The sequence below is a fragment of the Lissotriton helveticus genome, chromosome 3_1 (genome assembly GCF_964261635.1).
Source record: "Lissotriton helveticus chromosome 3_1, aLisHel1.1, whole genome shotgun sequence".
NCBI classification, from domain to species: Eukaryota; Metazoa; Chordata; class Amphibia; order Caudata; family Salamandridae; genus Lissotriton; species Lissotriton helveticus.
The window spans coordinates 1,098,904,185-1,098,928,189 of record NC_136061.1 but is presented as its reverse complement, the minus strand read 5'-3'; the positions used below and the strand labels follow the sequence as shown (position 1 = coordinate 1,098,928,189).

The window sequence follows — 24,005 nt, the reverse complement described above, 5'->3', positions numbered from 1 at the left end:
ACCACTCAACTAGATATTCCAAGATTACTAAAGCATAGTATTTGGCTTCTGAGTAGATGAACGCGATTATCCTATAGTTTGCTGGGCTAGATCGGCTCTCTCCTTTGAAGATTGGATTTATTATTGACCCTCTTCAGCTGCTGGGGATTTGACTAGTTGACTCCACCTCATTATATAGCGCAGTTAACGGGCTGGCCCAGTAATCAGGCTCTAACTAATAAATGGCCTGCAAGATCCCATTAGGGCTTGGTGCCCCATCACTTTGTCCTGCCCTGATCACTTTTGCTACTATTGCCTCTTTATGATGTTGGTTCCCTGGTACAGGTGACTGATGTAACACATTACATGATATAAATATAACTAAGTCTTTTACATCATTTGTCCCACTATCATTGCTTGCTTGCAATGCGAAACATTTTTGTTTAACAAAGGTCTTCGTCAAATGACCTACACTGTCTTTTTTAGAGACACTTGAGCTGTGTGTTCTGCTTGCTTTTCTTCCAATTCCATTAACTGTTGCCCAGAAAGCTCTAGTGTTGGTTCATTAAGAGTTAATGAGGAGCTTTGCCCACAACTCATCAGATTTTGTTTGCCGCAATGCCGAGAGTTGGTTTTTAAATTGCTTTTTCAGGTTTTTAATGTTCTCCCATTTATGTGTTGTAGCAATGGATTTTCTGACCTTCCTGATTGCCCATCTCAGTTCTTTTCTCAGGTTTATGTTTTTTTCCATCGAAATTTCCAGTCGCCAGGTTATATGCCTTTCTTTGGGCAAAAATTCTGAACTATTCATTAGCAATTTTGTGGAAAATTACATCCATGCTTTTATTTGAGGTAAGATGTTGAACTAGACTCAAGTACTGCTTTCACCTTGGCAGCCGCTTCGGGAGAGAATGCTGTTACCATTTAAGACCCTTCAGGTTAATCGTTTCTAGGCTTAAAATTTTCAGTGGTGCCAGCTGGTGTCTTGCAGGATTTAAGCTCAACAAACAACAGCTGTTGCTACAAGTGGTCGCTCTGTGTAGAACTTTTGATTTGATAATTCCTTAACTACTTTAATAGTTTCATGGAGTGAATTGTATAGTCAATTATTGATCCAGAGGTCACTCTGTAATATGTGAACTTTGGGGGGGGGGGGCGGTCATCGTCTTGTGTTCTACCATTCATTACCCTCAAGCTTAGATGTTCCAGGGCAGTGACTAGTTCTTTAGCAATGTGGTCTGGTCATTATCGAGAACAGCTGGCCTGTGGGTGAACCGCCAAGGTTGCATTTTCAGCTGACAAGTGCTCATGTTCTTCCAATGTGTATATTAAGTTGGTGTTAAAATCACTTGTCACCTGCATTTCCAATGTAGGATTCGTAAATCGTGTTTCTGTTATCTTGTAGATTCGTTTCTTGAATAATACGGTCTTTCTTTGTGCATAAGGAACTCTTGACCACGCTGCTGCCCACTTCTCGTTAGTGGGACCCCTGCTGTACGATGTTGGTTGTTGCCGGCTTCACACTTGTTTGCCTTTTTTGAGGATTCACGGGTAACACGCTCCGCGCACTCCATTGGCCGCTGCTGTACCTTTTGGCTATAGTCCACCGATCACGGGCAGCGGCCCCACACCCACCTCTGCCCACCTCAGCCCAACGTTGATTAGCCGGCAATGCTGAAATCCTTAATTTTTTCGATTGCGGGCAACGCGATCATCTCACACCGCTGCCTGCTTTGCTACTCTCGCAATCCGCTCTCCTGGCATGCTGACATCTGCTTCCTGGGCACTGTGCTCTGTCTCAGCTGTTGTAGTGCCAGGGCCAAGCCTCAGACCGGAAACCCCTCACTGTAGTGAGTGTGCCAGGTAGCTCTCTAGTGCCCACACCGTCATCCGCTCCCACCCAACATCATACACATTTTGCCCATATAATGATTACACTGCACACATTGTTTCTGGGTGAGAACTGCTGCAGGTTTATTTTCATACAACAAGCGTGTGACATTTGATGCGTTATCTTACAGGCGATCCAAGGCAGGCAGCCCCTCGCTGTCCCGCCTGCCTAATGAGCCAGCCAGCACGGTGAGTCGACGCTCGGACAGTGCAGCACCTTGTAGATCCTTATCTTATACTCCCGCCTCCCCTTTCAGGGCGGAGCGGTATGGTACACCCCCGGTCGGTTCAGGCCCCCCGACCGTCCGAAGGACTAACGGGGCGCCGTCGCGGTTTCCCGGAACCTCCTGCAGCACCAGGTCCTTGGCTTAGGCACCCTTACTGTGCCAGGCAGAGGTATCCTTACTGTACCAGTCTGCCGCAGAGGTACCCTTACTGTACCCGTCTGCCTCTAGATCGCCCTGTAACTCCGCCACAGCTCTGGAGGAGGCTACCGTCGATGACAGAGCCCCCCACCTCCGAGCTTCCTACTTCCATCTCGCAGCTTCCCGTGTATCCGAATATCAAAAACATATCTATCCCGTCTTGGACAAGTGCATGCCGTCCTTCTAATGATAGCCTTACACTCATGCCTGTAATAGTGCCAATGCGCTACCGCAGCTATGGACCCGGCACCCTGCTGTTCCCTACGTGGAACAATCCCTGACCACACTAGCTCGCATGGCCCCAATTATTGTTGATAGTCCGCTATATCATTTTGCATGGCCTGTGGAAGTGCCCTCCTCCCCATGGATACTAAGACCTTACCACCTGCATGGGTAACCAGGACATGGGGGGGTCCCCAAAGAGAGCTGTTGTTCGCCTGCTCTTCCCCCGTCCCGGGGTAGATTAAAATACTCAATGAATTGCTGCTCATTGTACCCAGAGAGGACCACGTTGCTTACAGCGGTGCCTGCTGCGGATCCCAACCAAACTATCTCAGTAGTGAGCGACAGCTTCCCCTAAGCTGTGGTCGCGCGTGCCTCCCTTTCTAGCTCAGACCTAGCTGCTGGCATCCTAACGGGCACTGCACTCCATCTTGTACAGCTAGCAAATCTCACACCTCCTCACATGACCGTTGGTCCTGGACACTTTGAAGTGCTAGTTGCTAAACCCCCCATTCGCTACCTTTGTCATGACAAAGTGCATTAAGCTGGTGGGACACTCGGAAATTCGACATGCACAACTAGCCTCCGCCCTATTGTCCTGGCTTGGCAGTCCCTCGCCATCTGACAGCGGTCCAGGCTGCTGCGCCACCTTGCTCCTGACCGAACCCCGGAGTGCGACGTCCTGCGCCACACCACTGTTCGTGGATACCAGGAAGAGGTAAGTGGGAGGAGACAAACCTACACACCCTTCCTCTTCTAGCCGCCTAGCAGCCTTCAAGGTGTGTGGTTACCTCTCCTCAGTGTAGATGGAACATATAGCATGTGCATCAAAGCCCAATATGTGTGATGTTGACCCTAACACATTGTCCCAGTGAGACTTCTCAATTATCTGAAGACGACCTTTCAAATAGCAATTCTATTCTCCCTGCCTCTGGAAGTGTCTTTCCAATGAGTTCCGATGGTTCGCTCGCTGCCCCCTGTTGCAGTGATATCCCTCACTCTGAGGTTGTTCTCGATTGCGACCTGCACTTGTCACTTTCTCTGGTAATACACTGTTTGCTACCTCTTACATTGTGTTTGTTTCACTACTTGAACCAGAGGCACCATAGCGTACGTGACGTTTGTACTTATGTTTGCAGTCTGATATGTATCGCAGTACTATTCACCACTGGACTCTCGTGGTTAATGTCCTCCATTTATTGCAGCAATATCCTTCTACCTGCGTTTGGTGCTCATCACTAAAATGCAAGGACACCTGTCTCTTGTAACACAGTGTTCGCTACCTTCACTTAGTCCTTCGCCGTTACTAGCGCAGTGCCACCAATGCCTCCGTATCGTATGTCCGTGTGTTTTTTGACTGGCTGTCATGTATTGCAGTATTGTACCTCTACTTGTATTTTGTACCCTTTAGTAACTTGCACACCTGAGTTTCGAGAACTATTTTGCTCACAATACATTCTCGCAGGAGTTTGGTGGAGCACCTGCTTGCGTACCTCCAGTGCTTGCTGCAGAAGTGTGGTGTCAGGCTGGGGGATGAATGTGTGGCTAAATCCAGCACACAATTCTGTGCAAGTTGATCCCACATCCCCTAGTGGCAATGGGCCAGAGTAAGAAACTGGTGATGCTGTGATGCAACTATTGTGAAAGTCCCAGCGTGGGCTAAGATTTCCGCACCTACGGAAGTCCAGACTTGACTATACCGTTGCCCCTGACCACTTGGAAAGGCCCTCTCCCTTGCTGTGTGCAAACCCTATAGTGTGTCACAAGTAAATCTTCAGATCACTTTGGAAAAAGATCCCTGGGCAACCCCTTAATGATTATCATGCCAATCTTATGCCAATCTACCCGGGTGGTTATCACCCCTGTCATCTATGGGTTGGGGCCAATAGTTGACTAAGGTAAATGAGCACAACTGGGCTGAAGGGAAAGGATGTCATGCACAACCGCTACACTTAGCACTGTTTCTACCTCTCCCCTATGAGAAGTCTGAACAGAGTTGCCCCCTTGCCCCCCTAGAGCACTTAACCAGGAACATCATTCAGGCTCCTAGCCCGGAGCACGCCCTGGTAATTGAAGGCTTCCTTTCCCACCGGTCCTTACAGAGTGGTGCCTGTGTACTTGATCCGATTGTCCTGAAATTAGAAAACAGGTTACGCTCTAATCCTGGACGTGCTGACCCCGAACCACACACACTGGCCCAGTGTGTTCTTCCCCTGTACCTGCTCCAAGCCCTGGCGGGCAGGTCTGCTAGGCGTGGTTTGACCAATATGAAACAAACCCGCGCGTATCTGGAAGAGAGAACAGATCCATGAAAACAGCCCCTACCCAGCATTAACCGGTAAACCTATTGCTAACTCGATCGCCAGGATCAGAGCCCCTTACTTGCACACCAGTTGCTGTGCAAAAGACCACATGCCATTAATGCACCTGGGATGCATGGTAATGACTCCAGGGGAGAAACTGGGTGTCCCAGGCCCTAGCTCAACCTCCTGTATTTTTGATGCTGTGCCGGATTTCGTTTTTGCTGGTTTAGATGCTTTAGACACTCTGCCACTGCTGATCAGTGCCAGAGTGTAAGTGTTCCCTATGTAAATTGTTATTCTGATTGGATATACATGTTTGGCCTATTTGTATCACCGTGAAGTCCCTAGTAAGTGCACTGGGTGTGCCATGGCTGGTGATGACAAATGTTACTAGTGGGCCTGCAGCACTGATTGTGCCACCCACAGGAGTAGCCCTAAAATGGTGTCCCGGCCTGCCACTGCAGTGCCTGTGTGCAGTTTAGAAACTGCCATGTCCTCCTGGTCAGTGTCCCCACTGACCAGGCCTAACCCTTCCCTTTCCATGCACATTAGTCACCCCTGTGGAAGGCCCAAGGTACCCCCCTGGGCAGGGTGCAGTGTATGCAAAAGGTAGAGCATGTACTAGTGCAGGTGAGGTGACATGCTCAGATGGTGAATGGCAGCCATTTTCGTTTTCACTATTGAATGGCTATCTTGCTCCATAGATTAACATGGGGGATGCTGGCTACAGTGGCTACCAGCATTCCTTCTCATAGGAACAAGATGGGACATAAGTATCTAGTATCCCTGAACTCAGAATTTAATAACACATCTTTACCCTTCATGCCCTCTCTATTATCTGACGGAAGACCTCTTAATATGTCAAGTTCTATTCCCCTTGACTGGATGTGTCCTCCCAGTGTCTTGTGATTTGAGGGTCTGCTGTTTATTGCAGTAATATCCTTCTACCTATTTTAGGCACTCTTTTGAAACATGCACAAGTCACTTATAACTCGTAACACCCTGTTTGCTACCTCTTACATCGTGCATGCTTCCTGTACTTGCACAAGTGCCACCAATGCGTACGTAACTTTCGTTCTTGTGTTAGACTTTCTGCCATGTAATGCAGTCTATACCTCTACTTGCACAATGTACGCTTATGATAACTTGCCCACATGTCACTTTCTCCTCCTGTAATGCAACGTGAGCTACTCCCTGTATTATTTGCCCATGTTAGTCACTTTGCTTCATGTAACAGTGTTAGCTTATGTAAGGTGTTCACTTAAAGTGCTCCCATGTATCAGTTCTGTCCCTATTGTGAAGCGCCTGACCCCTTCAGGTAAATTCCGCGCCATAAAAGGCACAATAAAGCGTGAGTACCAGATTGTGAACTGCAGCGGGCTGCGGGGCGAAATTTAAGCCTCGAACCCTGTTCCCCGCATCAACCGAAAGTCGTGCACAAAGTGAAACTACAAGCGAGTCACTACTACCCTGCCGCCCAAAAGGCGGAGCGTGGACGAGATCACGGCATTCCAGAAAGCCGCGGCGTATGCGGAAAAAAAATTCAAAGCGAGCACCGCAGGTTACTCTCATCCCGGACTCTGAATAAACGTGGTATTGATGGGGGGGTCGAGCCCCTCGGGGATGAGGGACACCCCAGTGCCTCTTACAGTTCCCCGCTGCCCACGCGCACTCCCTAGTTCTTCCGGCCAGGTGGGCTGGGCAGCTGGCATGGCTCCGTCGACTGCCAACTCCGCGAGCCCCGGCATGAAACTAACCATGAACCCCCCCATGTCTGCTGAACAATGTCGCCTAAAACAGAACATGGGCACATGACAGTAACACTATACTACAGAAGTAAAACCGTGACAAAGCTGTTCACCCGGTCCCTGATAAAAGTATTATTGCGGCACCAAATCCACCCGGTACCATTTCTTCTACGAGGACAAGCATAAAACGGCAAAGACCGGGTGCTGGTGCTATTCATCAAACACGCGCAAACACTTACAACAAAGCACCTGAGAGAGGACTTTAAGGTGGGAGGGGTCAGCAGGAGCCCTAACTCCTTCTGCTGTTTGAGGCCAAGAGTAGCGGTGGTATATTTAACCCCATATACCCCCTTACGAGGATTGTGCCGGGGGGCATGTGCCGCAGTTCCGCAAGCCCCAGTTCCAGGAGCTTAAGCACACTGTCGCCCAGTGGCCTCGTTGGTGCTCCATACATCTTGACTCCCCCAAGCAATCCTCAAGTCAACATCAGCAGCTCAGCCGAGCAAACTGATTTGGCCCGACACTCGCGGTCCCGCGGCATGCAACAGCGCGACAAAACCCCCAAGCGTCACCTCAACGCGCCCGAAAAGAAAAACATTCGGAGTCGAGACCATCCCACCACCAAGCACCTTACTAGCCCCAGCCACGTCCCTAACTTCTGTTCCGACGGCCGCTGCTACTTAGTGAACTCCGCAGCGGACCCAGAAGCCTTAATGTGCACAAGGCGATAAGTGACACGCGTAACGTACGGTGGGGGCCGTTATGTTGTAGCAGAAGTTATGCTCTAATATATTTTTTGAAGCTGCTATTGTTACTTCCAGCTTCACGCTAATACTTAGTTGAAAGGTAAAATTGTACTCGCCATAAATTAAGCCGAGGACTTTAGAGCACAGAGCACAAGCATCTTTATAGCACAGGCAGCCATCATGCTGTGGCTGGACCTACTATATAGAAAATATAACTCTCTCTTTGCAAGGCTTTTACTACGACGCTTTGTTACTTAATGCCTGTAGTTGATGGTAGAGATAGTGCAGAGACAGGTGGTTAGCCGTTTTTCATGATAAAGTTTTTTCTTTGTTTAAAACGATAGACCTTCGTCTATCCATGTTACATTGCGCTTGCTGGTATGTCCGATTGGTTACACGAGCTTATGTAACATCAACATGTAAATTATGAAATGTATTTGTATGCGTTAAAGGTCAAGGGGGAGACGGTGCTAAATTTTGAAAGCAAGCCAGAACATTTCCTTATGTCGGAAGGCGTTCCGTCTTGCATTTTCGCCCCCAAAATACTACTTGCTTGCAGATTGCTTTATTTTTAAAAACGTGTGACAGCACATGCCCATTAGAATGTGGGAGTCTTTTATACCTCAGTGCATGCATTTATATGGTCACGGCCTGTTTTGGCACATTGATTGTTCTTTCGGACAAGACCCGGCCGAGAAGACCGAGGTGGCAAACGAGGACATTGCCCCCCCCGCCACCTCGTGGACCTCCCCCTCCCGCCATCAAGGCTTCCAACGCCGAAGTCGCCAACCCCTGCAGGCCGACGGGGGGTGGCTCCACGTGGCAGGTCCTCTGTTGACCCGGTGGCCGAGGCGGCCGCAAGGCCTTGCCCCCGCCCCCTCGTGGACCTCCCTCCTCTCGCCAGCAAGGCCAGCAGCGCCGAGATCGCAAAACCCCGCCGGCCAGTGGGGGGGCTCCATGCAGCAGGTACGCTGTTCGTGGCCCATCGTCATTCTCTTTCTAGTCTAAAGCTGGTGGGTGGTTAGTGTCGCATATTGTATGACCTGACACATACTCGCCGGTTCAGCACCCACCTAGGCCCGTGAGGTACAATTATATATCCTGCACAAACTCGACCCGAAGGTGATGGAGCGCTTTACAATACCCTTCATGCGCGGGGAGATTACGTGATTTACTATAATCATAGGACGTGGACCTCCCTCCTCACGCCAGCAAAGCCCGCCGCGCCGGGGTCGCAACCCCCAGCCGGCCAGTGGGGAGAGGGGGGGCTCCACGTGGCAGGTCCGCTGATCGTGTAGCCATCGCATGATCCTTCCTATTCAAAAGCTGGCGGTGGTTACTCGCCGGGCCGACACCTACCTATGCCCGTGAGGGAAAATAATATATCTTGCACAAGCTCGACCCGATGATGATGGAGCGCTTTCAAATACGTTGGATACATGGCACCCTCCACATATTTCTGTATTGCCAGCCGCCGCCGCGAAAGGAGCAGGTGCTACATCAGGCTTCCTCTTCTGGTGCCCCCCTACCCCAGCAGAACCAGTTGTGCTGGGACTCTGCTAGAAAGAATGTTGTTTTGCTGTCCTCTTAAATGGACACCAAGAAGGCGTCGCTGGGCTCGGCCCAGGCGGGTGCTGGGCTGTGTTTCATCAGACAGACAGGGTGTCCTGCAGAGGCCGGGAGGCTGGCACCCCCGCACGAGGCCACAAGCCAGAATGGCCACTATAAAGCCTCCCTGCAAGTAAAATGGTTCCTCACGATTTTCACCAGTGCAAAAATAAGAAGCAGATCTGTATTATGCAACTTTTCACTGCTTGTGTTGTAAGGAATGAGAAAACGGGGCATTCACTAAACTTAGAAATCATATGACTTGGAGATTTGAATGAGGCAAAGGGAAGCAAACCGTAGACGACAACAAGCTTACACTATTGTGGTGCAAGTCGCCACTAATATTTACACAAAATGAGAACCCCCGGGGCTCGACCCTGTTCTCCAGCACATTCCCTTTGTAAGGCGGGAGGCTTACCTATTACCTTCAAGTCTGCCTCTTGTGCAGCTGGAAACCTCTCCACTCGATAATCTTCATGCAGACAATCCCACGCCGAGCTCTCTGCTGTCACGGCAAAGGCACATGTCATGGATGGGGGCCCCCTTACGCCCTTAAATTCTGGTGTGCTCCCAGGGGCCCCCTGCCTATTGGGCCATTTGAACCACGCTGCCCAACGAGCGCCTGACATTTTCCCGGACATACCTCTGCCCGCTCAATGTCCCACCCCCGATAGGGGTTTGTCGCAAGCCCCTCACCGGTCCAGCTTCGCCTCCCCGGCCCGCCTGCTAGATCGTTCCTCCTGCTTATTACTCCCGGGAAGGGGGGATATTTGGTGTGCACGTCCCACTCTTTAGGTGCGGAGGCCATGGTGCCGATTTCCAGTCCTCTAAAGCTATTAGTTAAGTGAGAACAAACAAAAAACAATGCTGCGAAACAAAACAAGCACTAGCCACGGCAACCCCACCATCTGCTTTTCTTACTGGATTACATAACACCATTAAAAAAACAAGAACATCGGAAACAACATAATCGGAAGTAACAGATGTTTATTGGTAATGTTCCTTCAGATGGTAGCCCAGTGTTTTGTGTTCTTTACTTTCTATGTATTCATGAACCACATTGATATACTCACCATCTATTGGACAGAAGCCCCACCTCGTATCTCTGTCATAGTACGCTGACGTAGAACACCAAAGCAACCCACCATCTCTTCCTTCTTTGATGCATTCAGGGTACCATATATTCTTGAATTTAAATGGAAAAACACAAGGTGCACCAAAGCTATTTCCTCTGAGAGTGTAAATTTCTGTCAAGAAAGAAAACGTAAAGACAATTAATGTGTGATTTGGGTGGCAGCATCATCTCTTTAATCTGCCAGTTTGAAAAAAAAACAAATGTATTTGCCAAATCCACAAATAGCAAACCACAGTGAGGAGGACTCAGGTATCACTTTTTGGTTGCACATATAGGCATGCAGGTGCAGCCTTCATAGTATCAATTTTGGATACGCCACTGGTTTCAAGCGCACACCCCTGATCTTTTGACTGGGTAGAAGTGTTCTGCTTAATTCAGATACTCTGTCCATCACCGCCCCCTTTTGAATCGTTTTGGCCACCACAAGTGTGGAAGGGTATACTCAGATGTGAGTCCCTTGCTCACTGCACCATCAGGATTCAAGCAAGCCGGGCCGAAGACGGCTGTAATGCCAGAAACCGGTCCCCGGAAGCTTGTTTCCTTTCCAGTAAAGAATTGGCTTGGTAGTTTGGTCTGCCCTGTTCCCATGATGCACTGGGCCAGGGTCAGACTAATTTGCATGTAGCCAGGTTCTGAACTGGGATGGTGCAGTGAGCTAAAAAACGGTGATGGATCAAGCCCTGATCTTTTAACTGGGTAGGAGTGTTCTGCTTAATTCAGATACTCTGTCCATCACCACCCCCTTTTGAATCGTTTTGGCCACCACAAGTGTGGAAGGGTATGCTCAGATGTGAGTCCCTTGCTCACTGCACCATCAGGATTCAAGCAAGCCGGGCCGAAGACGGCTGTAATGCCAGAAACCGGTCCCCGGAAGCTTGTTCCTTTCCAGTAAAGAATTGGCTTGGTAGTTTGGTCTGCCCTGTTCCCATGATGCACTGGGCCAGGGTCAGACTAATTTGCATGTAGCCAGGTTCTGAACTGGGATGGTGCAGTGAGCTAAAAAACGGTGATGGATCAAGCCCTGATCTTTTGACTGGGTAGGAGTGTTCTGCTTAATTCAGATACTCTGTCCATCACCACCCCCTTTTGAATCGTTTTGGCCACCACAAGTGTGGAAGGGTATGCTCAGATGTGAGTCCCTTGCTCACTGCACCATCAGGATTCAAGCAAGCCGGGCCGAAGACGGCTGTAATGCCAGAAACCGGTCCCCGGAAGCTTGTTTCCTTTCCAGTAAAGAATTGGCTTGGTAGTTTGGTCTGCCCTGTTCCCATGATGCACTGGGCCAGGGTCAGACTAATTTGCATGTAGCCAGGTTCTGAACTGGGATGGTGCAGTGAGCTAAAAAACGGTGATGGATCAAGTCCTGATCTTTTGACTGGGTAGGAGTGTTCTGCTTAATTCAGATACTCTGTCCATCACCACCCCCTTTTGAATCGTTTTGGCCACCACAAGTGTGGAAGGGTATGCTCAGATGTGAGTCCCTTGCTCACTGCACCAACAGGATTCAAGCAAGCCGGGCCGAAGACGGCTGTAATGCCAGAAACCGGTCCCCGGAAGCTTGTTTCCTTTCCAGTAAAGAATTGGCTTGGTAGTTTGGTCTGCCCTGTTCCCATGATGCACTGGGCCAGGGTCAGACTAATTTGCATGTAGCCAGGTTCTGAACTGGGATGGTGCAGTGAGCTAAAAAACGGTGATGGATCAAGTCCTGATCTTTTGACTGGGTAGGAGTGTTCTGCTTAATTCAGATACTCTGTCCATCACCACCCCCTTTTGAATCGTTTTGGCCACCACAAGTGTGGAAGGGTATGCTCAGATGTGAGTCCCTTGCTCACTGCACCAACAGGATTCAAGCAAGCCGGGCCGAAGACGGCTGTAATGCCAGAAACCGGTCCCCGGAAGCTTGTTTCCTTTCCAGTAAAGAATTGGCTTGGTAGTTTGGTCTGCCCTGTTCCCATGATGCACTGGGCCAGGGTCAGACTAATTTGCATGTAGCCAGGTTCTGAACTGGGATGGTGCAGTGAGCTAAAAAACGGTGATGGATCAAGCCCTGATCTTTTGACTGGGTAGGAGTGTTCTGCCTAATTCAGATACTCTGTCCATCACCACCCCCTTTTGAATCGTTTTGGCCACCACAAGTGTGGAAGGGTATGCTCAGATGTGAGTCCCTTGCTCACTGCACCATCAGGATTCAAGCAAGCCGGGCCGAAGACGGCTGTAATGCCAGAAACCGGTCCCCGGAAGTTTGTTTCCTTTCCAGTAAAGAATTGGCTTGGTAGTTTGGTCTGCCCTGTTCCCATGATGCACTGGGCCAGGGTCAGACTAATTTGCATGTAGCCAGGTTCTGAACTGGGATGGTGCAGTGAGCTAAAAAACGGTGATGGATCAAGCCCTGATCTTTTGACTGGGTAGGAGTGTTCTGCTTAATTCAGATATTCTGTCCATCACCACCCCCTTTTGAATCGTTTTGGCCACCACAAGTGTGGAAGGGTGTGCTCAGATGTGAGTCCCTTGCTTACTGCACCATCAGGATTCAAGCAAGCCGGGCCGAAGACGGCTGTAATGCCAGAAACCGGTCCCCGGAAGCTTGTTTCCTTTCCAGTAAAGAATTGGCTTGGTAGTTTGGTCTGCCCTGTTCCCATGATGCACTGGGCCAGGGTCAGACTAATTTGCATGTAGCCAGGTTCTGAACTGGGATGGTGCAGTGAGCTAAAAAACGGTGATGGATCAAGCCCTGATATTTTGACTGGGTAGGAGTGTTCTGCTTAATTCAGATACTCTGTCCATCACCACCCCCTTTTGAATCGTTTTGGCCACCACAAGTGTGGAAGGGTATGCTCAGATGTGAGTCCCTTGCTCACTGCACCATCAGGATTCAAGCAAGTCGGGCCGAAGACGGCTGTAATGCCAGAAACCGGTCCCCGGAAGCTTATTTCCTTTCCAGTAAAGAATTGGCTTGGTAGTTTGGTCTGCCCTGTTCCCATGATACACTGGGCCAGGGTCAGACTAATTTGCATGTAGCCAGGTTCTGAACTGGGATGGTGCAGTGAGCTAAAAAACGGTGATGGATCAAGCCCTGATCTTTTGACTGGGTAGGAGTGTTCTGCTTAATTCAGATACTCTGTCCATCACCACCCCCTTTTGAATCGTTTTGGCCACCACAAGTGTGGAAGGGTATGCTCAGATGTGAGTCCCTTGCTCACTGCACCATCAGGATTCAAGCAAGCCGGGCCGAAGACGGCTGTAATGCCAGAAACCGGTCCCCGGAAGCTTGTTTCCTTTCCAGTAAAGAATTGGCTTGGTAGTTTGGTCTGCCCTGTTCCTATGATGCACTGGGCCAGGGTCAGACTAATTTGCATGTAGCCAGGTTCTGAACTGGGATGGTGCAGTGAGCTAAAAAACGGTGATGGATCAAGCCCTGATCTTTTGACTCGGTAGGAGTGTTCTGCTTAATTCAGATAATCTGTCCATCACCACCCCCTTTTGAATCGTTTTGGCCACCACAAGTGTGGAAGGGTATGCTCAGATGTGAGTCCCTTGCTCACTGCACCATCAGGATTCAAGCAAGCCGGGACGAAGACGGCTGTAATGCCAGAAACCGGTCCCCGGAAGCTTGTTTCCTTTCCAGTAAAGAATTGGCTTGGTAGTTTGGTCTGCCCTGTTCCTATGATGCACTGGGCCAGGGTCAGACTAATTTGCATGTAGCCAGGTTCTGAACTGGGATGGTGCAGTGAGCTAAAAAACGGTGATGGATCAAGCCCTGATCTTTTGACTGGGTAGGAGTGTTCTGCTTAATTCAGATACTCTGTCCATCACCACCCCCTTTTGAATCGTTTTGGCCACCACAAGTGTGGAAGTGTATGCTCAGATGTGAGTCCCTTGCTCACTGCACCATCAGGATTCAAGCAAGCCGGGCCGAAGACGGCTGTAATGCCAGAAACCGGTCCCGGGAAGCTTGTTTCCTTTCCAGTAAAGAATTGGCTTGGTAGTTTGGTCTGCCCTGTTCCCATGATGCACTGGGCCAGGGTCAGACTAATTTGCATGTAGCCAGGTTCTGAACTGGGATGGTGCAGTGAGCTAAAAAAACGGTGATGGATCAAGCCCTGATCTTTTGACTGGGTAGGAGTGTTCTGCTTAATTCAGATACTCTGTCCATCACCACCCCCTTTTGAATCGTTTGGGCCACCACAAGTGTGGAAGGGTATGCTCAGATGTGAGTCCCTTGCTCACTGCACCATCAGGATTCAAGCAAGCCGAGCCGAAGACGGCTGTAATGCCAGAACGCCGGTCCCCGGAAGCTTGTTTCCTTTCCAGTAAAGAATTGGCTTGGTAGTTTGATCTGCCCTGTTCCCATGATGCACTGGGCCAGGGTCAGACTAATTTGCATGTAGCCAGGTTCTGAACTGGGATGGTGCAGTGAGCTAAAAAACAGTGATGGATCAAGCCCTGATCTTTTGACTGGGTAGAAGTGTTCTGCTTAATTCAGATACTCTGTTCATCACCACCCCCTTTTGAATCGTTTTGGCCACCACAAGTGTGGAAGGGTATGCTCAGATGTGAGTCCCTTGCTCACTGCACCATCAGGATTCAAGCAAGCCGGGCCGAAGACGGCTGTAATGCCAGAAACCGGTCCCCGGAAGCTTGTTTCCTTTCCAGTAAAGAATTGGCTTGGTAGTTTGGTCTGCCCTGTTCCCATGATGCACTGGGCCAGGGTCAGACTAATTTGCATGTAGCCAGGTTCTGAACTGGGATGGTGCAGTGAGCTAAAAAACGGTGATGGATCAAGCCCTGATCTTTTGACTGGGTAGGAGTGTTCTGCTTAATTCAGATACTCTGTCCATCACCACCCCCTTTTGAATCGTTTTGGCCACCACAAGTGTGGAATTGTATGCTCAGATGTGAGTCCCTTGCTTACTGCACCATCAGGATTCAAGCAAGCCGGGCCGAAGACGGCTGTAATGCCAGAAACCGGTCCCCGGAAGCTTGTTTCCTTTCCAGTAAAGAATTGGCTTGGTAGTTTGGTCTTCCCTGTTCCCATGATGCACTGGGCCAGGGTCAGACTAATTTGCATGTAGCCAGGTTCTGAACTGGGATGGTGCAGTGAGCTAAAAAACGGTGATGGATCAAGCCCTGATCTTTTGACTGGGTAGGAGTGTTCTGCTTAATTCAGATACTCTGTCCATCACCACCCCCTTTTGAATCATTTTGGCCACCACAAGTGTGGAAGGGTATGCTCAGAGGTGAGTCCCTTGCTCACTGCACCATCAGGATTCAAGCAAGCCGGGCCGAAGACGGCTGTAATGCCAGAAACCGGTCCCCGGAAGCTTGTTTCCTTTCCAGTAAAGAATTGGCTTGGTAGTTTGGTCTGCCCTGTTCCCATGATGCACTGGGCCAGGGTCAGACTAATTTGCATGTAGCCAGGTTCTGAACTGGGATGGTGCAGTGAGCTAAAAAACGGTGATGGATCAAGCCCTGATCTTTTGACTGGGTAGGAGTGTTCTGCTTAATTCAGATACTCTGTCCATCACCACCCCCTTTTGAATCGTTTTGGCCACCACAAGTGTGGAAGGGTATGCTCAGATGTGAGTCCCTTGCTCACTGCACCATCAGTATTCAAGCAAGCCGGGCCGAAGACGGCTGTAATGCCAGAAACCGGTCCCCGGAAGCTTGTTTCCTTTCCAGTAAAGAATTGGCTTGGTAGTTTGGTCTGCCCTGTTCCCATGATGCACTGGGCTAGGGTCAGACTAATTTGCATGTAGCCAGGTTCTGAACTGGGATGGTGCAGTGAGCTAAAAAACGGTGATGGATCAAGCCCTGATCTTTTGACTGGGTAGGAGTGTTCTGCTTAATTCAGATACTCTGTCCATCACCACCCCCTTTTGAATCGTTTTGGCCACCACAAGTGTGGAAGGGTATGCTCAGATGTGAGTCCCTTGCTCACTGCACCATCAGGATTCAAGCAAGCCGGGCCGAAGACGGCTGTAATGCCAGAAACCGGTCCCCAGAAGCTTGTTTCCTTTCCAGTAAAGAATTGGCTTGGTAGTTTGGTCTGCCCTGTTCCCATGATGCACTGGGCCAGGGTCAGACTAATTTGCATGTAGCCAGGTTCTGAACTGGGATGGTGCAGTGAGCTAAAAAACGGTGATGGATCAAGCCCTGATCTTTTGACTGGGTAGGAGTGTTCTGCTTAATTCAGATACTCTGTCCATCACCACCCCCTTTTGAATCGTTTTGGCCACCACAAGTGTGGAAGGGTATGCTCAGATGTGAGTCCCTTGCTCACTGCACCATCAGGATTCAAGCAAGCTGGGCCGAAGACGGCTGTAATGCCAGAAACCGGTCCCCGGAAGCTGGTTTCCTTTCCAGTAAAGAATTGGCTTGGTAGTTTGGTCTGCCCTGTTCCCATGATGCACTGGGCCAGGGTCAGACTAATTTGCATGTAGCCAGGTTCTGAACTGGGATGGTGCAGTGAGCTAAAAAACGGTGATGGATCAAGCCCTGATCTTTTGACTGGGTAGGAGTGTTCTGCTTAATTCAGATACTCTGTCCATCACCACCCCCTTTTGAATCGCCCCTAACAGAGGGGCATAGGTGTTTTAGTGAACCATCCTTTCCGACGGAAACACGGACACAAGCCATTAGATGCCCAGTTACTCTAAGAATCTACACTTCACTTTTCATTGTAAATGTGTGCGATGTAAACGTATTTATTATTGTAATAACCAGTACTATATTACAATGGATGGCTGGATTGAATAAATGAATGAATGAACGCATGAATGAATGAATGAATGGATTGGGGACTTGTTAACTGGTAGAGATCTCTGGAAGCCAAATGCAACTGAAAGCAAATAGACATTAAGTTTAAGAGCTATGTTTCTTTTCAGGCCCTTCGAATTGTGTGGTGCTCTCTCACGGCTCTCAGAAGCAAAAGCAAAGGGGTAAGATAGGAAAAGGCAGCGCCACCACAAAAAGTTGAAACGCGGAGCAGATGTCGTGAGCTGGAGAGAAGATGACGAAAAGGTCAACGTTTCTGAAAGTGCGTCATCTGCTTCAAGAAAAAGAACTGCTTGCAGATTAATTTATAAAGATTAAGAACCGATTCTCGTATGAAGGGGTACTCGAAGACAGGGACGAACTAGCCTTGGCGCCAAAACAAAATTGGGCACAATTAATGAATCAGTGAGCTAAAAAAAAGTGACCCAAATTTGTAAATTGGGCTAGTTTTACACGCTGTGTAGGGGTTTCAAAGGAAAGTGTGACAGCATGCATCTGTGGTAATATCAGGGAAAGCAACTCTTAACAAGCATTTACAATGCAATAGGTCTCGCAATGACATTATTTTGAGCTATTGACATTGTAAATGGCAATGCCTTAAAAAAAAATTAAAAGGCATTGTTATTTACAATACCAAAAGCAACACCTATTGCATTGTATAGCGCGGTGTCCGTGAAGACGGCGCAGCACTTGTTAGATCGAAAAGAAAACTACAGTTGACTCAAAATGCAGCAACCGGCCTGATTTGGGGCATGAAAACGATGACAATATATTAGCCTTGCTTCGTAAATTCCTCTGGCATCCATTCAGAAAATATGTGTGTCTGAAAGCCATGAATTTGGCGCACAGGGATATACATGCCACAGGGTTATATATGGAATAACCTTTAGTTTAGCCTTTTAAAATGAGGCAATGTTTTCCATCCCTGGTCTTAAGATCGGTAAAGTAAAATCTTATAGGGTGGCAGGCTTCTCATTACCAGTGCCCAAATATATAATTGGTAGCTTTGACCCTCACCATCCCACCCATTTTAATAGTACCAGGTGTACCAGTAACTCTGTAGGTGTGGAGTTATGGGAGATGACAAGCGAAACACTGAGTTTCTAGGGTGAATTACGAATTCCGGGCCGAAGTGAGCACACTCTGAAATTCTGGCTTTTTTAATAATGTTTAGAGGGGGTGAGTAAAGTCTGTTGTATTGTTGAATATCCCTTAGCGCCAAGAAGCCTTGGCGTATGCGTACTTCAGGAGCAAAACAGAACATTATGAGGAGGAGCAGTGGGAAAAGATGGGGAATATGGATTTTGTGGCACAGAAGACAATGGTGGTCAATGAAAATTGAAAGTGGAACAGAAGTAGGAAACCTAGTGAAGAGGAAGGCAGGATAGATGAGAAAAGAGACAACAGCAAGACAGAGAGAGCGTAGGAGTGCAGCACACACCAGAGATAGACACATACTCTATGCAAAGCACACACATCAGAGGCGCAGTACACACCTGGGACACACACACACTCTCTGCCAAGCATACAGGGCCAGACTGGGAACAAAAACTGGCCCTGGCAAAGTGCTCGGCCGCCCCCCCCCCCCCAGGTGTTGGGGGTGCGACCGCGCTCTTTGCCAGGGTCGGTTTTCGGCAGATTTTGTTACAGGGCCGTTTTTGCAGCTATGCTGCAAAAACGGCCCTGTAATAAAAACGGCCCCTTGGGGCCCAAAACCAGCCCCCACCCTTGGGGCGCACCAGGGGATTGCCCGGTGCCCGCAACAACCAGTCCGGGCCTGCAAGCATACACACAGGCGCAGCACACACTAGAGATAGACACATACTCTATGCCAAGTACACACATCAGAGGCGCAGCACACACCTGGGACACACACTGCCAAGCACACACACAGGCACAACACCCACCAGGGACAGACACACGCTCTCTGCCAAGTACACACCAGGAACAGACACACACACACACACTGCCATGCAAATACATCAGAGGAGTAGCACACACCAAGGACAGTCACACACTCTCTGCCAAGTACACACATCAGAGACACAGCACACATTGCCAAGTACACACACAGGTGCAGCACACACCAGGGATAGCACAAACCAGGGACAGACACACACACACTCTCTGCCAAGCACACACCAGGGACAGACACACACCCACACTGCCAAGCACACACCAGGGACAGACACACACACTCTGCCAAGTACACACAGAGGCATAGCACACACCGGGACAGCAGTGGTAGTAAGTGTACACAGGTGCTAGATATAGCATAATTCCATATATTTAAGCTGGCCAAGATCCCCAATGCCACAACAGGATTCTGCAAACAGCCCGGGCCCAATAGAAACAAAGCCACATGTTGCAGGCGACACTGGCATGCTTCTAGGCCATGCCCAGCGAGATAGGGTGCTGGAGAGCCCTCAAGTGCCACCGGTGTACTTGAGTTTGCACTTATTTATTTATTTTATTTATTTATAAAGTTTTATATAGCGCGAACTAGACCCAAGAGGGTATCAGAGCGCTTTTCATTTAGAATCGTTGTGTTACAAGTTACATCAGATACAAGAGCATAGTAAGGTACAGTACACATAAACAATGTTTCAATCATTCGAAGGAGGGAGGGGAGGAAGGAGTAATAGCGGGGAGACGAGGAAGAACAATGCCCAATGTCAGGCTGGGTAGATGACGGCCAAGGGGGTAACCAGGGCCAATCTCCTCATTAGCGGTCATCAGCCATGTTGCTCAAGTCTCAGCATTCAGGAAAAATCAGTTTTTAGTTTATTTGATTTGCGAAGGTTATATAGCACTATCTAGACCCAGAGGTATCAGAGCGCAAAACCAGGGGAACATTGCATTAGAAGGTACATCAAAAAGTTTATTAAAGCTTTGGCTTTACCCCTAGGTATCAGAGCGCTATAACAGAGGAACATTGCATTACAAATTGCAACAGTTACAATAGCGTAGTAAGGTATAGTAAACAAACAACGAGGTTGAGAGAATTTATAAGAAAGGAGGGGAGGAAGGAGCCATAGCAGGGAGATGAAGAAGATCTGTGACCAATGTCCGGCTGGGTAGGTGATGGTCGAGGGGGAAACCAGGGCCAATCTCCTCATTAGTTGTCTAGCAACTTCATCGGGCATCAGCCATGTTGCTCAGGTCTCAACGTTCGGGGAAAACAGTTTAGAATAGATACATAGGCTACGAGGATAGAGGTAAAAGAAGAAGGTAGGGGGGAGGGTGTAGAAACAAGCCAGAGAGGGAGCTGAGGCTACCATATAGGCTGATGCAAAATAAAGGAGAAACCAGCTTTCCTGTAGTTGTGTTCATTCTTCCCTCAGATGTCGGCGGGTGGATTTGACTCAGTCTACCACTTGCAGCGGGCCCCTCATGTTTCCCGATCACTTGAAAACCCCTTTGACCCCCCCCCCGGGGCGTTTCAGTGACTCCGCCAACTGCCCCCAGGCCCGCGAAACCCAGGCCCTGGAAGGGGTGGAGAAGCTCAGGGACCAGCCATTCAATTCCTGCATTAGAGCAAGAAGACAAGAGTGGGAGCCATGGACCGAGAGAAATGTAGAGGTCCTCTTGAGGTCAGGAATAGTCCTGGAGGGGTTGAGAAATCAAAAGTCAAGCAAGGAGGTAGAGGTCATCATTGTCAGCCATGTTGGGGTCAGGCATCCTGGGACCCCTTTCCTGACAGAGAGTGTGCTGAGTACAGTAGAGCTTAGTGGGGAGGGAAAGGTCAGACTCTCATTGGATCCAAACAGGGGCACAAGATCTCCCCCGGAGACTCTAGGCGCTCCAGTCGTAGGGTAGACCCAGAAGGTGAGCAGGGACACATCCCCCAATAAGGTGGGCAGCACGGTGGGAGCGCCATCCTGACTCGCCGGGGGGGGCGGAGGGGGGTTGTTCGGAGTCCGCTCACCTCGATCTTCAGCAATCCTCTGAGAAAAATATCCAGCCAGTCCACTGCGGCTGAGAGATGATGATCAGATGCACTGGAACCGCTCCGCCTCACTCTCAAAGCGGGTCCACTCCTTCCCAGGTGCCATCTTGAGGCCAAAAAGGCCAGGCAGGACAGCAGCGAATATCCTGGCATTGCAGCGTCCTGTCCACCATCCAAACTCGTGCAGGGGGAGAGGGGGGGGGGGGTCTGCTCAACTCTATCTACAGCAATCTTCCAGGCAAAATATCCGGCACGTCCACTGTGGCCGCAAGATGACGATCAGACGCAGTGGATCCATTCCGTCTCACTCTCAGAGCGGGTCCACTCCTTCCTAGGTGCCATCTTGAGGCCAAAACGCCGGGCAGGACTGCAGCCGATATCTTGGCGTTGCAGCGTCCTTTGATTAAGTAAGTGGGTCTCTCTGTTGATAACTGCCCCAAGGAGCTGCGGCCTGGGGCAGACAAGAGGGCGCTGTCCCTGGCACAGGGAGCCATTCACCAGCTCCGGGCCCCAAGACTCTTAAAGGCCCTTTTGGGGCTGAATACCACATTTACAGATCACAAAGACGCCCTATAAACACCCCACTTCCAACAAAGGCTGAATGAGGCCTTTGAGGGCCGGGAAAAAGGTGTGGTTCTCTGCGGAGCCCCCACACCTTACCACAGCCCTTACAGCCTCTGCAAAAGAGGCGAGCGAGGAACAGCTGTGGGTGGTGCACACTGTCTCTTCAAATATAGGGGATCACAGAGCATGGTTGACAGACAACACACAACCCTTCATTGCAGAGCAAGTGTGGGGTGGCAGAATACACACAACCATGCATAGAGGGCAAACTGCACCGCAGAGCCAGACTACACACAACAGTGTACAGAGGGCAAAGTTCACTGCAGAGCCGCCCGTCTAAACACAACCGTGCACAGAGGGCACACTACCACAGAGCCAGACTACACAGAACCATGTGCAGAGGGCACCCTTCACCGCAAAGCACGGGTGCAGTGGCAGACTACACAAAATCCTTCACCACAAAGCGCGGGTGGAGTGCAGACTGCACAAAACCCTTCACCACAAACCACGGGTGGAGTGGCAGACTACACACAACCCTTCACCACAAACCATGGGTGGGGGGCAGACTACACACAACCATGCGTGTACAGCACACTGTCTTTAGTATTATACAAGACAACAGAGAACCTATATGGCTAGAAATGAGGGAACCATACAAGGCTGCAGAATGCAACACACACACTTACAGTCAGATGTGTTCAAGATGGCTCGGAGGGAAGCACAGCACAGGCACAGACAAATGGCCCTGGTATGTAAGACGAGCCCTGGCAGTTGGTAAACCGACACATGTTGGTGTGTTTGGATGTAAGCACACAACAGCATATAGCAGCCAGAAATGTCGGTGTTCTCGGATGTAAGCATAGGACAGTACATGGTACCCACAAATGTCAGTGTGCTCAGTTGTAAGCACAGGACAGGCCCGCCATGTGGTACACACAAATGTCAGTGTGCTCAGTTGTAAGCACAGGACAGGCCCCACAGCGTGGTACACACAAATGTCGTAATTCTTTTAGAGCGCTGCGCGGAGGTCTCCGGATGAGACCGGTGCTGTGTCTTGAGCACTGCCTCTAGGTGCTAGAGCGATCCACATAGGAGGCCATGGCTTGCAGCGAAAGAGCAGGCAGCTGAAACTTGCTTCAGGGGGAGGGGTGATAGGGAGAGCTGTCAGTCACATAAGGCGCTATACTGTCCCCTTGGACCCATGCAGGGGGTTTTTCTGTCCATCCAGGCGGGGCTGCAGGTGATACCAGCACTATTCTTGGTGCATCTTTTACACATTCCTTCTGGAGTTTATCCTTTTCTAGCGCCTTTAATGCAGGAGCTATGAAGACGCCACAGGCCCAGCCCCACGGCCCTGGTAAGTGCTGTGGCTGCGGGCGATTCGTGGCGCTTCCACTACTGTTGGAGCCAAGGGGTTACACCAAGAGAACCCCAAGAGAACAGAAAAAGATGCACGAAGAAAAGGGAGGATGTTGTTCAGAGGTGATGACAAGAATACTAAGCTCCCCCATTTTCTTAAATTGAACTGTAATTTCTGTAAGCCCTGTAGTTCCTTCTGTATGTACGATGCCTCGCTGAATGCCTTACGTCACCAGTGACGTCAGACACTTCGAGTCTCTGTGGGCAGGGTCACACGATGAGGCAGCGAGGCCAGTATGTTACGACAGGGTCCATGCTGCTGCAGTGCTTCGACAGCCAACACAGAGCAAGCTGTGTTAGTACGCCCCCCCTCCTCCAGGCGGTGCACGACCCAAGGACTATAGCCCAGCTTACAGAGGGCTATATTTATCCCGAGCGGGGATGCAATGAAGCCCTACCCGACACCCTCAGCAACCTAGCTGGGAGACAGTTCTAGGAAAACATGAGGTGCGGGCTCAGAAAAGACGAGCCCGCAAGCCTCTTTTATGGCGCTTACCCTCCTTCCCCCCCTTACTGTAAATTGTGGCCACAGCTCTATCCTCCTGAGGCGGAAGCCGGGAGATACCGTAGCTGCACGTAATTTGTAAATCTTGCACTGGTCTTTACCCTCCTGAGGCGGAAGCCGGGAGATATTTTAACTGCTACATTTGCACATGTCCTACCTGCTTAGTTTAATACAGTTTTACCATTATTTTAAATTGCGCCGCATTCTCACCGCTTTACTCCCCCTCTCAGCTGAGTAGGTGCTGGGTTGTTTGGGTCCTCGGAGGCTGACTAGAAGCCACAGCTGCCATCTTGGGAGGAACGCTGGTTGGCAGGCTAGTCTATCTGACGCGCGCTCAGACAGCATAAAGCCAGACGGTGATGTTGCCGCGCAGGGCGGACGCGCCTCCTACGCGCCGAAGAAGTGCCAAAGGAAAGCCCGTCTGCGCCCGTCCGCGCTCTGGCTGGGCGCAGGGCCGGAAATGCTGCCTGTCCACGGGATACTAAACCTATCATTGTGAATTACAGTAAGGCTTCATTGTTATCACTAAATACAGCCCCTCTGGCCTGTCGGCACCTTCTAGACCTCGCCTTATGGAGAGGTCCTGTTAGTTGCCGGCATTGTAGAACAATACTTCCTTATGTACAATCTCTGCCAAAGGTAGAAGGCACCAAAGAACTGCGAGGGGGGCTCATCAATGCCAGGTCCATGTCAAAGCACGCCCTGCACATTTATGATATGCTAATTGAAAATGACCTG

The 24,005-nt window shown here is 49.9% G+C and overlaps 1 protein-coding gene across 1 annotated transcript in view; it reads right to left on the bottom strand.

The window, feature by feature from the left end:
* PLA2R1 (phospholipase A2 receptor 1) overlaps positions 1–24,005 on the bottom strand; it is a 974,624-nt gene that overhangs the window by 729,691 nt on the left and 220,928 nt on the right. Inside the window, exon 3 of the mRNA XM_078681678.1 lies at positions 9,995–10,168. Within this exon, the coding sequence (XP_078537804.1) occupies positions 9,995–10,168 (174 nt within the window). The remainder of the gene's footprint in view (positions 1–9,994; positions 10,169–24,005) is intronic.